This window comes from Dermochelys coriacea, chromosome 2 (assembly GCF_009764565.3).
Source record: "Dermochelys coriacea isolate rDerCor1 chromosome 2, rDerCor1.pri.v4, whole genome shotgun sequence".
Lineage (NCBI taxonomy): Eukaryota > Metazoa > Chordata > Testudines > Dermochelyidae > Dermochelys > Dermochelys coriacea.
This window is the reverse complement of record NC_050069.1, coordinates 231,307,755-231,320,118: the sequence shown is the minus strand read 5'-3', so window position 1 is coordinate 231,320,118 and position 12,364 is coordinate 231,307,755. Positions and strand designations below refer to the sequence as shown.

The following is a 12,364-nucleotide window of genomic DNA, read 5'->3' as shown; positions in this document are numbered from 1 at the left end:
AGAGTGCTCTATTTGTAAATTTAACTATTTCACTTTGCGTGGAGATCTATCAAGCACTCACAGAAGTGAGGAATATTGGGGAGGATCTGTAGCTGCTAGAACAGTAGAGAGGGGAAGTTTACAGTTTACAACTCATAGGAGTTGTAAAAGTGCCAAGGATACCCTGTGACATGAATGGGAAGAAGAATTGTTGGAGAAGAGAAACAAGGTGGAGTGAGGAGCATCTGGGTATGCTGACTAGGGAGGTTTAGGCCTCACGAGAAGAGGTTTGAGCAGTGGGTGAGCACAGGGCTGACCTGACCAATAAGAGGATAATGGAACCAGAATCAAAATTACCTTTGGTTGGGTTAGTTGGTTTTTTTTAAACACCAAAAATTACAAAACTAAAACAAGACAGGGTCTCCTAAAACAAAAACTATTAACATCTTCCATTTACATACATACTCTTTGTTCTGTAAAATCTCAAAGCATGTTAGACACACTTTGCAACCAATCCTGCACTTCTTATTTAGGACATTTCAAATGTCTGCTAAAAAATACTTCTTTCATATTTCTTTGGACATCTGCAATCTATCACTTTTAATTTGAGGTGTTCAAAGCTCCTCCCAAACATTAATTTAAATTAACCCACCAGCATCCCTGATAGATGTTATCCTAAAGAATATGGGCAATGTCCTGTTCTTATCATGGGCCAAGCCTGAGACTCTCTCCTGCCTTGGCTGAACTTAATATGTATGTTTCCATACCATCTATCCTTATATCCCATCCCATCCTGAGTGCAAATATGGAACGCCTAACTCACAATGGTTAGCATGATTCATTTAAATAATCCCACTGATGCAAAGCTTTGTTGTTTGTATTACTTAATCCAGCATTTTGGCATTTCCCTTTTTATTAAGTATTTTTTTTAGAAATACCAGATCTGCTCTGTGTTTGTTGTTCTCTTTCTGTAGTTGCCTTAACTCATTCTTTCTTTTCATAGACCGAATGTCTTCATGTATTTTGTTCCTCCTTTGTTCCCCCCGGTCTCCCCTTCCAATTTTCAACTCAAATTTATTTTCCTCTAATATACAATCTTCCTGTCTTTTTTCTTCCTTTTACTCCATTCCCCTTCTTTCTTTTCTTCTCTTGTTCTGGTTTGTGTTCTTTAACCACTTTCCTCCCCTTCAATCACCTTCCTCGTCAGTTTCTCCCTCCTTTCTTTTCCACTCTCCATTATTCACATTCACAGCAATATTCACACAGACTAGTCCCAACACCTCACATAGAAGGAGTGCCTTTCTTGCCCATCCCCAAGTCAGAGGATATTACTGGACAGGTGATCTTCCACTCCTGGGTGGGTGTGGAATTGAGTTGGATCTTCAGGACTGAGTTCAGTTATCTGAGGCGAGCTTGTTTTGCTTGGTCTAGTCTAGTCTCAGATAAGGCAGAGAGAACCGAGCGCCCTCCTTCCCTTAAAATCAAGAGTGAAGCCTCTTACTCGCCATTGACTAGTTTAGAACTTACTTTGAAGCATGAGCTACTATAAGTGGTTGATTCCCAACCTTGGGGGCATGTGGGAGAAGGAGCTGTTGGAAGAACAGGAGGTGGTGTCGCTCCCTCAGCCCATTGTTTACAGAGAAATGTTTCCACCATCTCACAATTAAGAACGTCCCATAATCCAGCTGCAGTTCCAGTTCTCATAGCAACACAGCCTGGGTTTCTTCCTTAATGAGACATAAAGGTAGTACAAATTAGTTGACAACAATATATAAATAATAATAATTAATATTTTATATTTACAGCAGCGTCCTTACTTTTTAATAGTATTGTAATTTCTGAGTTGCTCAAGAGAAATTAAACTTCTAGTTACCTTAATAATACATTTTATGAGGTAAAAGATGGAGATTTTAGTGCAAAGGCATTCAGAACATGATTTCCCATTTACATTCAGGCCCGTTTACTACTCTAGTTATATAAAGGACCGTAATGTGAGTGTAAATACAGGAGCTCTGCTCTGGCTGTGTGAAGTGGCTTTAGTATCACCAAAAATCAGGTCCTCAGTATATACATGATATATACATACATACACCAGCAGCACATGTGATATGCTAAGTCCCATGAGCACTTTTAGCAAAAAAGAAATCCCTACAGAATTTAAACATGAACCTTCACCACTTTGACCATGAGAAGTCCTGAAAATGGTATGCAGAATGTTATTCCCATATAGAGTAAAGAGCATTAAATCATCTAAAAAATTCCTCCGTATCAAAATGATTTAAAGAACTTGCGGATAAAAGGCCTAATCCACTACCTATTGATGCTAATGTGAGTGTTTTCCTTTGGATCAGGTCCTAACAAACTATTCCAGACATCTGTTTGCAAGGAAGTTTCCATATATTCAGGCTAGCAATACAAATGCAACAAGCAAAGTATGATAATCTCTAGTTATACAATTGTTTAATTTCTAACATAGCACAATACCTACTATTTCTCTATTTGGGCCACTTCTATCCAGTGCTAAGTATCACCCAAGTTAGGGGGATGAGTGCGAGACCAACACAAGACACAAGGCTCTAGGAAGTGGTCTGTGACCCTTGCCTATAACAATGACAAGGATTCTGATTGTCCAGCCATACAGGAAGAAGAACAGGAGACACTGGATGTGGTTTAATTAGGCCACAACTTTATTAATAACTGTCTGGGAATACTCATTTATTCTGGGTTTGAGAGGGCTCTTCCTGCTCATTTACTCTATATAGTCTCCCCTCCCTTCCAGTCAGGTCACCTGGGGGAATGAGTTAGCATCCCCACTCTGTGGCTGCACTAGCATCCATGTTTCTCTACCTCTTAAAGTGGCATACCCTTTCCCCCAGCAAACCACACAACACTGCCACTGTGCCGCCACTCCCCCATCCTCCCCGCCCCACTTAAGGCGCTGTGAGGTAATCTAATTTCCTTGTGAAGACTAGCCAGGTTAACTAGGTTAACCTTATGGAGATAGCACATCAGAAGTCATAGTATTCTTCTGAGTATAGAAATATCAAATCTCCTGTCAACGAAACCAATCAACAAAGGTGTATTTGAGAACTATCAACAACTGTAAAATCTACTAAGGAATAGAGAATGAAATCTCATTGGACATTCAACATACAGTCTTTTAGACCATATTTAAAGCACAGACAGTATACATCACACAGCACTGCAGCACATACCAGGCATTGCTGAATTCCAGTGAGTGAACAGAACTGCTTCACCATTGGTCCACTTGAAAGTCCCTGGTTCCTCTACATCTGAAAGACCTATCCAGAAATATTTTTCAGGCTTCAGCCCAACTAGACTAATCAGGTAGGCTTGTTCATACCTGTAAAAAGGATAGTAAGTGTCAAACCAAAGAGAAATTGAGTTTCATTTTCATGGTAGCATTTATTTTTAAACTAAACAAGATATAATTACAAACATAATTCAAGCAGCATATTAACTTTGGAATGTTCATAATTTATAACAACTGAGTTCTTCTTTTCTGCTGTTCACTAAACTGTGAAAGCCTGAGGGATAGGTTGGGAAAGAGGAAGTCAGATTTTTGTTTGTTTGCTTTTGTCTCAGTTTTGGGGCATTCTACTGACCATTTGGTACTAAAATTAGGGATGCAGCTATGGCATGAGGTGGTGGTTTTTCTAATGCAGAAATGCATTATTCCAAAACAAAAATAACTTATTCCCCTGAAAGGAAATTTTTTAAAAACATAAAATTAAATTAAATTTAATTTAATTTAATTTAAAAAATCACAGGAGCAGGTAACTAACATTCCACCTTGATTTTTTATTTGCAGATTAGACAATTTTTATTTGACACAACATTAGATTTGATAAACAAGTTCTAGGCTGTTTTAGAACTTAGGAAGCTCTACGTTATTTCCATCATTAGCACAAAGGTAAAAGTAAAAGAAAAAGTCATTACCATACCTATTTTCAATTGAAGCTAGGTAACTCTTATTCCTTGCACAGATTTCATTTGCTTCTGAAAATGTTACGGGTATCTGTCCAATAGAATAACAGTATGTGCCATATCTTTTCCAGCCCTGTAACATGACCATCAGGTATCTGCATGAGTTCTTGATGAATTGTGATATATTTCACCAATGAATGAACTCTACCCATTTTTAAGTGTATTAATAATATATTAATTGAGAATTCATCATTAAAGCCAAACTAAGACATAATGAGGAAAAGAATGTCATCAGAGGCAGAACATTCTTATTTAGAATGTGCTCTCAGCATTTCCACTAGGAATAGTGGTGTTGTAAATTTAATTGAAGGAACACTACATGCAAACCTACAGGGATGTTTGACTGACTCTGCCTAACCATGAGTAAAATGACGACAGTACTATTTTCCCTATTACAATGTGCCGAAAATGGAGTAGTCTCAATTTGTGTTTGGTCTAGAGCAAAATTCTCACAACCTCCAGAGTTGTGCCAGACCTGAAAGGACAAAGGTGCCAGCTCTGCTGTTAGTTGACTTATTCAGAAGAAAGTCATACCTGCACTAGAGCCAACCCCACCTTCCATCCTTGCGGCTCTCCTTGTCCTCTAACCTGCCTCCTTCATTAGCCATGTTTCTCTGCATCACAGGATGTGCTACCTACTACAGAGCAGCGAGAAAGAACACATTTGGGTAAAAACAAGCCTTGGCTAATGTGCTGCTCTCTCCAAAGTGTGTCCAGCTTTAGCAAAGTATCTAATTAGTATTTTAATTTAATTAGCCTCCACAAACTTCTTTTCCTCGCCTGCTGATTATAGTGATCTCAGCCCAAGAAGCCCTGGAATGAGATTCCTTCTGAGGACATGCTCAATTGAGACTAATGACATTGACTTGGTGGGCAACAGAATGTAGTAAGAAGAGCATGGAATGCATTTTATTAACACTATTGAGCTGTTTGTGAATGATTTTGTGACTATATTCGCCTGGGCACATATATATTATATACATATAAAAATTATCTGTGGAATTCTCTGAAAATTTTGTTTAGTGGCATTTTTGGCCCCAGTTATTAGTATTGGAGCATACATATAAATACAAAATGAATTCAGACCAGATTTGTTTTAACAAAAGTAGTATTTTTTTCAGATTCGAAATAATCAATAGGCATAATTTACCAACGCTTTTCAGCAAAAATACTAGGCTCCTTCAAAAGTGGTTATTGTAGATGGCATAATGAAGGGCAGAGTAACTGAAAGAGTGAAACCTAGTAGTACAATTTAATTTCCTGGATATCTATATAATTCATTTTTAGTTGTTCACAAGCAAACCTCCCATTGATTTTGAAAATCTTACTGCCTACTTAATTTCTGGCAGCCTGCATCTGTGCTTTCCATTTCCTGAGACACTTGTGACAATGGTTTCCTTTTACAGATGTAACCAATTTTCTTTTCACAAAGATGATCTGCCCAGTAGCCATCCTGAATATGGCATTAGGAAGAAAGGAATGTCAGTGAAGAGAGATTCAGAGTCTTTAGAAAGCTGCTCATTTCCTTTATCTGTCCTGTTCTTTGAAAGAGAAAAAATCCTCTTTCTTTCTTTCTTACACTCTTCTATTAATTGGTTTAGAAATATAAATCACATTACTTTCACAGACCATATAGCAGTGACGGTGTCATTGTGGGAGCAGGCAATGATACTATGAAGATTGTGTCCAGACCACTTTTGTCAGTAAATCTACTTTACTGAAGTCTGCTACAAAGCAGACACAAGCATTGTGTGCACATGATGATTTTCTCTTTGTTCTCTCTTGTTGTTCATCTACTTAATCTGAAATAAATGTCATTTTAAACTAAAAGTCAATGTGTAGCTCTTTCTATATTGAAACAACATTTAGTCAGTTAGCTTTGGGTAGGGTGACCAGATGTCCCATTTTTAAAGGGACAGCCCGTTTTGGGGGACTTTTTCTTATATTGGCACCTATTACTCCCCACCCCCTGTCCTGTTTTTTCACAGTTGCTATCTGGTCACCCTAGCTTTGAGTATGTGCTGAGATCACTTCCCAACATACTAGCTAATATTGTGCCATTGTTTCCTTTCTTATACTCCCCCATTGGTCTGTTTGTATCATTCTGTTCTCTCTTATATTTAGCTTGTAAGTTCCTTGGGACAGGAACAGTCTTTGTTCAGTGTCTGTATAGCACTTTGTCCACCACTAGACTCCTAGGCACTACGGTAATAATAATCTAATTCAATATTTGCACTAGTTTGAGTCTAAGGATGTATACAATTTTAAAATTACATCCATAATATAACTTGCACAGTAAATTGCCTTTGACAATGTTGCTACAAAATATTAACAATATTTTAGCCACAAGCAAAGATGTTAAACTAATTCAATTTTAATTCACACAAAGTCCCTTGACTTGTCTCTACCAAATGCCTGTCCCACTTGCCACCTACCCCCCAGTAAATAAGCAATCCTTGGAGAGCACTCTGTAATACAACAAATTTGGTTTGTCAGTCCAAGGGGGCAGTGAAGTAAGTCAGTCAAGGACTCATCACAGACAATGTGTACTAGCTTGAATATCTCCAAAAGTCACAAGCATCATGATTTAACATGAAAAGAGAGAGAATCTTTCAAGTGGGAAGGGCTTAAATCAAATAGGTCTTTATCGACCATATCAGCACCTTAAATTCCACCTATAGACTCTTTAGCAACCACTGCAGATCTCAAAGCACTGGTGAAATGTGCTGTCTGCATGAAGTACCACTTAACAAGTAGGCAGCCACTTCCTTCACCAATATTAAATATATCTAAATAGTATATGCTTATGAATGATAAACCACAGCTAATAATTACATAATTCACTACAACTAATGAAAGGCACCACTCCTCACCAAAAATAAAGCAAACCTTAGTGTATTTAGTTTATCCAAGAAAAAGTTAAGAGGTAACAAATTTCTGGTAGCAAAGAGCTCTCTAATTTAGCAGGCAAAAGCATAACAATGGCTGAAGCTGATGCTAGAATATATTTTTACTAGAAATAAGTTGCAAATTCTTAGCATCTTACTAACCATTGAATGGTTAGTTGTAACCAAACACTGAAACAACTTAGGTACTATGTGGTGGATTCTTCATCTCTTCTGATCTCATCCTGTGACTCTCGGCCTCACCAGGGGCCTGTAGAACCTACTCTTTAGTCTGGCCCTGGCTAGGTGGTGAAACTGGGGGTCAAAACCAGATGTATATTGGGAAGCTACCTTCAATGTTAACTGTGTTAATATTGATCAGATCATGTTACCTGGCCCTTCACAGCTACACAGTCTCCTTGCCTGTTGTTTGCTCTGGTTGGTTCTCCGTGTTGCCATTTGGTGTATGTTACAGGACTCCCATCACTCCATTCAAAAAACATTTGAACCTTAAAATCATTCAGTCCAATCCACAGCTCATCTGTTGGCTCTAAAACATAAAAACAGTTGTGTATGTCATAAATGTAAAGGGAAGGCTAATCACCTTTAAATCCCTCCTGGCCAGAGGAAAAACCCTTTCAACTATCAAGGGTTAAGAAGCTAAAGATAACCTTGCTGGCACCTGACCAAAATGACCAATGAGGAGACAAGATACTTTCAAAGCTGGAGCGGGGGGTGGGGGAGGGACAAAGGGTTCTCTCTGTCTGTGTGTTGCCTTTGCCAGGACCAGAGCAGGAATGCAGGTCAGAATTCCTGTAAAGGATTAATAAGCAATCTAGTTAGATATGCGTTAGATTCTGTTTTGTTTAAATGGCTGATAAAATAAGTTGTGCTGAATGGAATGGATATTCCTGTTTTTGTAACTTAAGGTTTAGCTTAGAGGGATTCTCTATGTTTTGAATCTGATTATCCTGTATGATATTTACCATCCTGATTTTACAGAGGTGATTCTTTTACTTTTTCTTCAATTAAAATTCTTCTTTTAAGAACCTGATTGCTTTTTCCTTGTTCTTAAGATCCAAGGGTTTGGGTCTGTGTTCACCTATGCAAATTGGTGAGGATTTTTATCAAGCCTTCCCCAGGAAAGGGAGTATAGGGCTTGGAGGGATTTTGGGGAGAAAGACGTTTCCAAGCAGGCTCTTTCCCTGTTATATTTGTTAGACGCTTGATGGTGGCAGCAATAAAGTCCAGGGACAAAAGGTAAAATAGTTTGTACCTTGGGGAAGTTTTAACCTAAGCTGGTAAAAATAAGCTTAGGGGGTTTTTCATGAAGGTCCTCACATCTGTACCCTAGAGTTCAGAGTGGGGAAGGAACCTTGACAGTGTGTTAACAATCCTTCTATAGGATAAAGTTTCATGTTGATTTTGGAATGAGGAAATTGTGCTCAAGAATCTTAAGATGTAGCACAAAAGTGAATTTTTGCTGCTGTATCAAAAACCTTGGTCGCTCCTCTTAACAACAGCTGGAGAAATAACTGGGGGGGGGGGCTTATCTGTTACAATAGCATGGTTCTAGACTTTGTCCAAAACACATTGCCAGTATATTTAGAATAAAATAATGCATACAAAACTTTACTTTAACTCTTCAAAAATCATACTTCCTGTTCTCACACACTGTACCCATGTACCAAGAAAAAAAAAGTTACTCATACATTTAACAAACATTTTAAGCAGGGATGGGTGAAATTATTTTGCCAAAACTTTTTTTTGGTGAAAAAAATGCAGATTTAGCATTTTTGAGAATTTGTGTCAAATTTCACTGAATTGCTCGTTTAAGGTAAAAAAAAACCCCAACCAAACAAAAAAACCCAAATATTTATTTTTGACATTTTCAAAAAAAAACATTTTATTTTGATTTGAAATACTTCATTTCAAAACATTTTTCTTTAATTTTAGAAATTCAAAAATAGTTAAAAGTGATTCAAATTGAAATGAAACATTTTTCTGAAATGAAATGTTTCATTCAATCCAAAATAATTTTTCTTCAACTTTTGAATTCTCTGATCATTAAAAAAAATCGTCTGATTCCAAACTAATTTTTTCCTTCCAAATTTTCAGAATTCCCAATGATAAAAAAATCCGTTATTCACCCTACTCTACCTTTAAAACTTTTTAGCAAAATGTTTGTACCCTACTCACCTTATGCCACATCTCTTCAAAGACAAACAAAACAAATGGGTAAAAATAAATACCTCACATTGCTATTCACAGTAGAATATGCACTTTCATTACAGATAGATAAATAATAGATTTTTCAGTTCACTGATAACTCTGAACAATTGAGGAAAAAATCATTTGAAGTAAAACAATTTTTTTTTAAATTTTCAGCAAATCAAAAAGTCAAAAGAATTATTTTTTGGTTCAAATGAAATGTTTTGTTCACCTTGAAAGGAAATTTCAATTACAATTTTGAGATTTTTTTTTAAATTGTTCCATATTGTACAACTGTATTTTATTTTTCATCATTTATCAAATAAAATCTATCCCCTCCATATGTCGAGTGAATTCTGATCTATGTTCTTTGGCTACAGACATTTTAGTTTAACAATATAAACCAGCCAAGTGGATCATTATAAATATGAACAAAGGCAAATTACTGTCCTGTGAAAATACTTACTGAACCCAAGCTGAGATACTATAAAGCTGTGCTCTTCAACACTGTGGATACTGACCAGATCACCATCCTCCTTTCTACAAGAAGTCAAGGCTTCTTTCCATATTTTGGGCTCCCTGTGAATCATGTAACAGTGACCTACATATGACATCCATCCATCTGGGCATTTAATAGGCCCCAAATCATCTAAAATTAAACAATGTATCAGCATAATTAAAAAACAAAGTAAATGAAATTGGCTGTAATTGCTTTAATTCTGTATAAAGTCAGGTCTAATATTTCATGCAGAATCTGCTATAGAAAATATCAGTATATTCAAATGAAAGATTAAAAATATGAACATTTTAAAACACTTTAAAAAAAGGGCACTTTACAATTTGTAAGATGTACACATTTGAATATAGCTACTATTTTTAATGTCAGATGTAAGTTTTTCATATATTACAGCTAAGTAATCTGTAGGTATTGACATCTTTTTTTATATTATTTCATAACTGATTCTCAGTTAACTGAACATCAGAAATTATTGTAATCTAATGCTGAATGCCTTTGGATTGAGTATTTTTAAAATAATGCTTTCACTAAGAAACATCAGACCATATATGGGACTAGCTGAACTTCCCAGATATGGATATTGGGAAAAATTACAAGAAAAAGCCCTGTTCCCTTAAAATAACTTGTGCACCACCTCTGTGATGTGTCACTTGTTTTCTTCCTTTGCTTTTTCACTTCCTACTTTCTTCCCCTTTATGAAAAAACTATTCACTTTGTTTCAGCCATCTTCTCCCCTTCTTATGTTCACTCGTGAATATTTCAGTGACGCTTTGGCAGAAATGCTATGGAAAAGATGGATTTTAAGTTCCTTTTCTCCTCCCCCGTCTTTACTCACTGCTGTGCCAGTGGGTCAGAAGATCCAGCCCATGATGTTTAAACAGGGTAAAGGGCAGAGTGGCTGCAAAATGAAAAACAACAAAACAGAAGAGTGTATGATGTGTACGTTAGGAAAAGAATTCCTGCCTGTTGAAAATAGTTCATAATTTCATATAGATAAAATGCATTTTATCTTTGTATCTGCTCACCTTGGCAGCCTGTAATGCTACAGTACAGATCAACAAACTTTATTTTTATTGACTGACTTACCTGAGGGAACAGTGAAAGAATCTAAACTGGTGGTTCCCCTTTTACAAATGTAGCCAAGTTTCCGATCACATTCCCAGTTTTCCCATTGAGCATTTCTTCCAGGATTTAAAGCTGCACAGATTTTTCCAGACTCTGGAGAGGGACTTCCTTTGAAAAAAAGACACAAAAAGAGAGAATCTCCCTGTAAGTCAAGAACAGTTCTGAGTTTTAAATACATCTGAGGAGCTCGTTCCTGGATGAATGTTAACCAGGAAATTCTCATTTTTTCCCCAGATTCAATCCAAACTCAGATTTGCAGTCTTAGAAATATCTATATGTAGTATTCAGGTTTAAGGAACAGGAAAAACGTCTGAACTCGAGGTTCATTCAGTTCCATCATCCTTTTGACCTTAAAAATCCCATCATAATAGGATTTGAAACAAGAAAAACTGAATTTATGGGAAAGGCAAATCTATTTTTTTTGATAAAAAATATGGTCGACACTCACATACATTTCTGAGTATTTTATAATGAATATATCTTACAAGAGAAGCCGAAATATATGCTGATACGACTGCTTAGCAGTATAGTTAATGAGCCAAATCCTGCCCTCACTTACATCCATGTAATCTCAGGAGAGAATTTAACTCAACATTTATAGTACTGGAATATTGTAGTCTTCTATAGATTCTTGAACAAGCTTTTGTTCACAGTAAAAATTATGCATGTATAAACTGACCTCTCAGAGTAAAGTTAGTGTGTTATAATTTGAAATACATGAAAGGGTTACCCTGTCCCAAAACCACTGACCTAGATTTAGCAATTGTCTGTCACAGTGGTGGTATAATGTATTCAGCAAGTGAGAAGCCTATGTGTGTGTCTGTGATGGTGGGTGGATTATGATAAAAAGTTATTTATTAGTAGACAAAGTAATATACCTGATTGTCAAAAAATACAAAAATAAAACATAACAGTGATTTTACTTAACCAGAATGGAACTGGATTCCACCTATCTACAATAACATTAAATATATTAAAAGTATATATAATAAAAAATAATTATTCGAATACACATACAAACTATAACTTTCTACCAAGAGTACTTAACCACATGTAACCATCTAAATAAAAACAAATATCTGTAACTAACTCTGTATGCACAGGCTGTTATCTTATAGGTTATTATTAATGATCATTATCAGTTCAAAGTTCCCCTTCCCCCCAGTCTCTCACTGGGTGCAGTCCAATGCCAAAGTTAGTCTTTGAGCATCATGCACCTCTTGTGCCTTCCTGAAGAGATGTACTTAACTCCAGTGAATGATGCTTTTTTGCAGAGGGAGAGGGGGTGCACATTAGAAAAAAAACCCTGGATCTGAGGGCCTTTTGTATTTCTGTTCTGGGTCTCCAGGACAACGTGAATCAATAATAGGATATTCATTTTAAGAACACTTTCACTTCAAATTTGACAAAATGCAAAGAAGATACCAATGTGAAATTTCTAAAGATAGCTACAGCCCTCGACCCAAGATTTAAGAATCTGAAGTGCCTTCCAAAATCTGAGGGGGCGAGGTGTGGAACATGCTTTCAGAAGTCTTAAAAGAGCAACACTCTAATGCAGAAACTACAGAACCCAAACCATCAAAGAAAAAAATCAACTTTCTGCTGGTGGCATCTGACTCAGATGACGAAAATGAACATG

The 12,364-nt window shown here is 36.6% G+C and overlaps 1 protein-coding gene across 1 annotated transcript in view; it reads right to left on the bottom strand.

The window, feature by feature from the left end:
- The window catches only part of LOC119850685 (macrophage mannose receptor 1-like), a 46,114-nt gene that overhangs the window by 29,475 nt on the left and 4,275 nt on the right, over window positions 1-12,364 (bottom strand). The window contains 7 exon segments of the mRNA XM_043507133.1: window positions 1,507-1,706; window positions 3,195-3,343; window positions 3,945-4,062; window positions 5,329-5,440; window positions 7,265-7,422; window positions 9,550-9,732; window positions 10,687-10,833. Of these exon segments, the coding sequence (XP_043363068.1) occupies window positions 1,507-1,706; window positions 3,195-3,343; window positions 3,945-4,062; window positions 5,329-5,440; window positions 7,265-7,422; window positions 9,550-9,732; window positions 10,687-10,833 (1,067 nt within the window).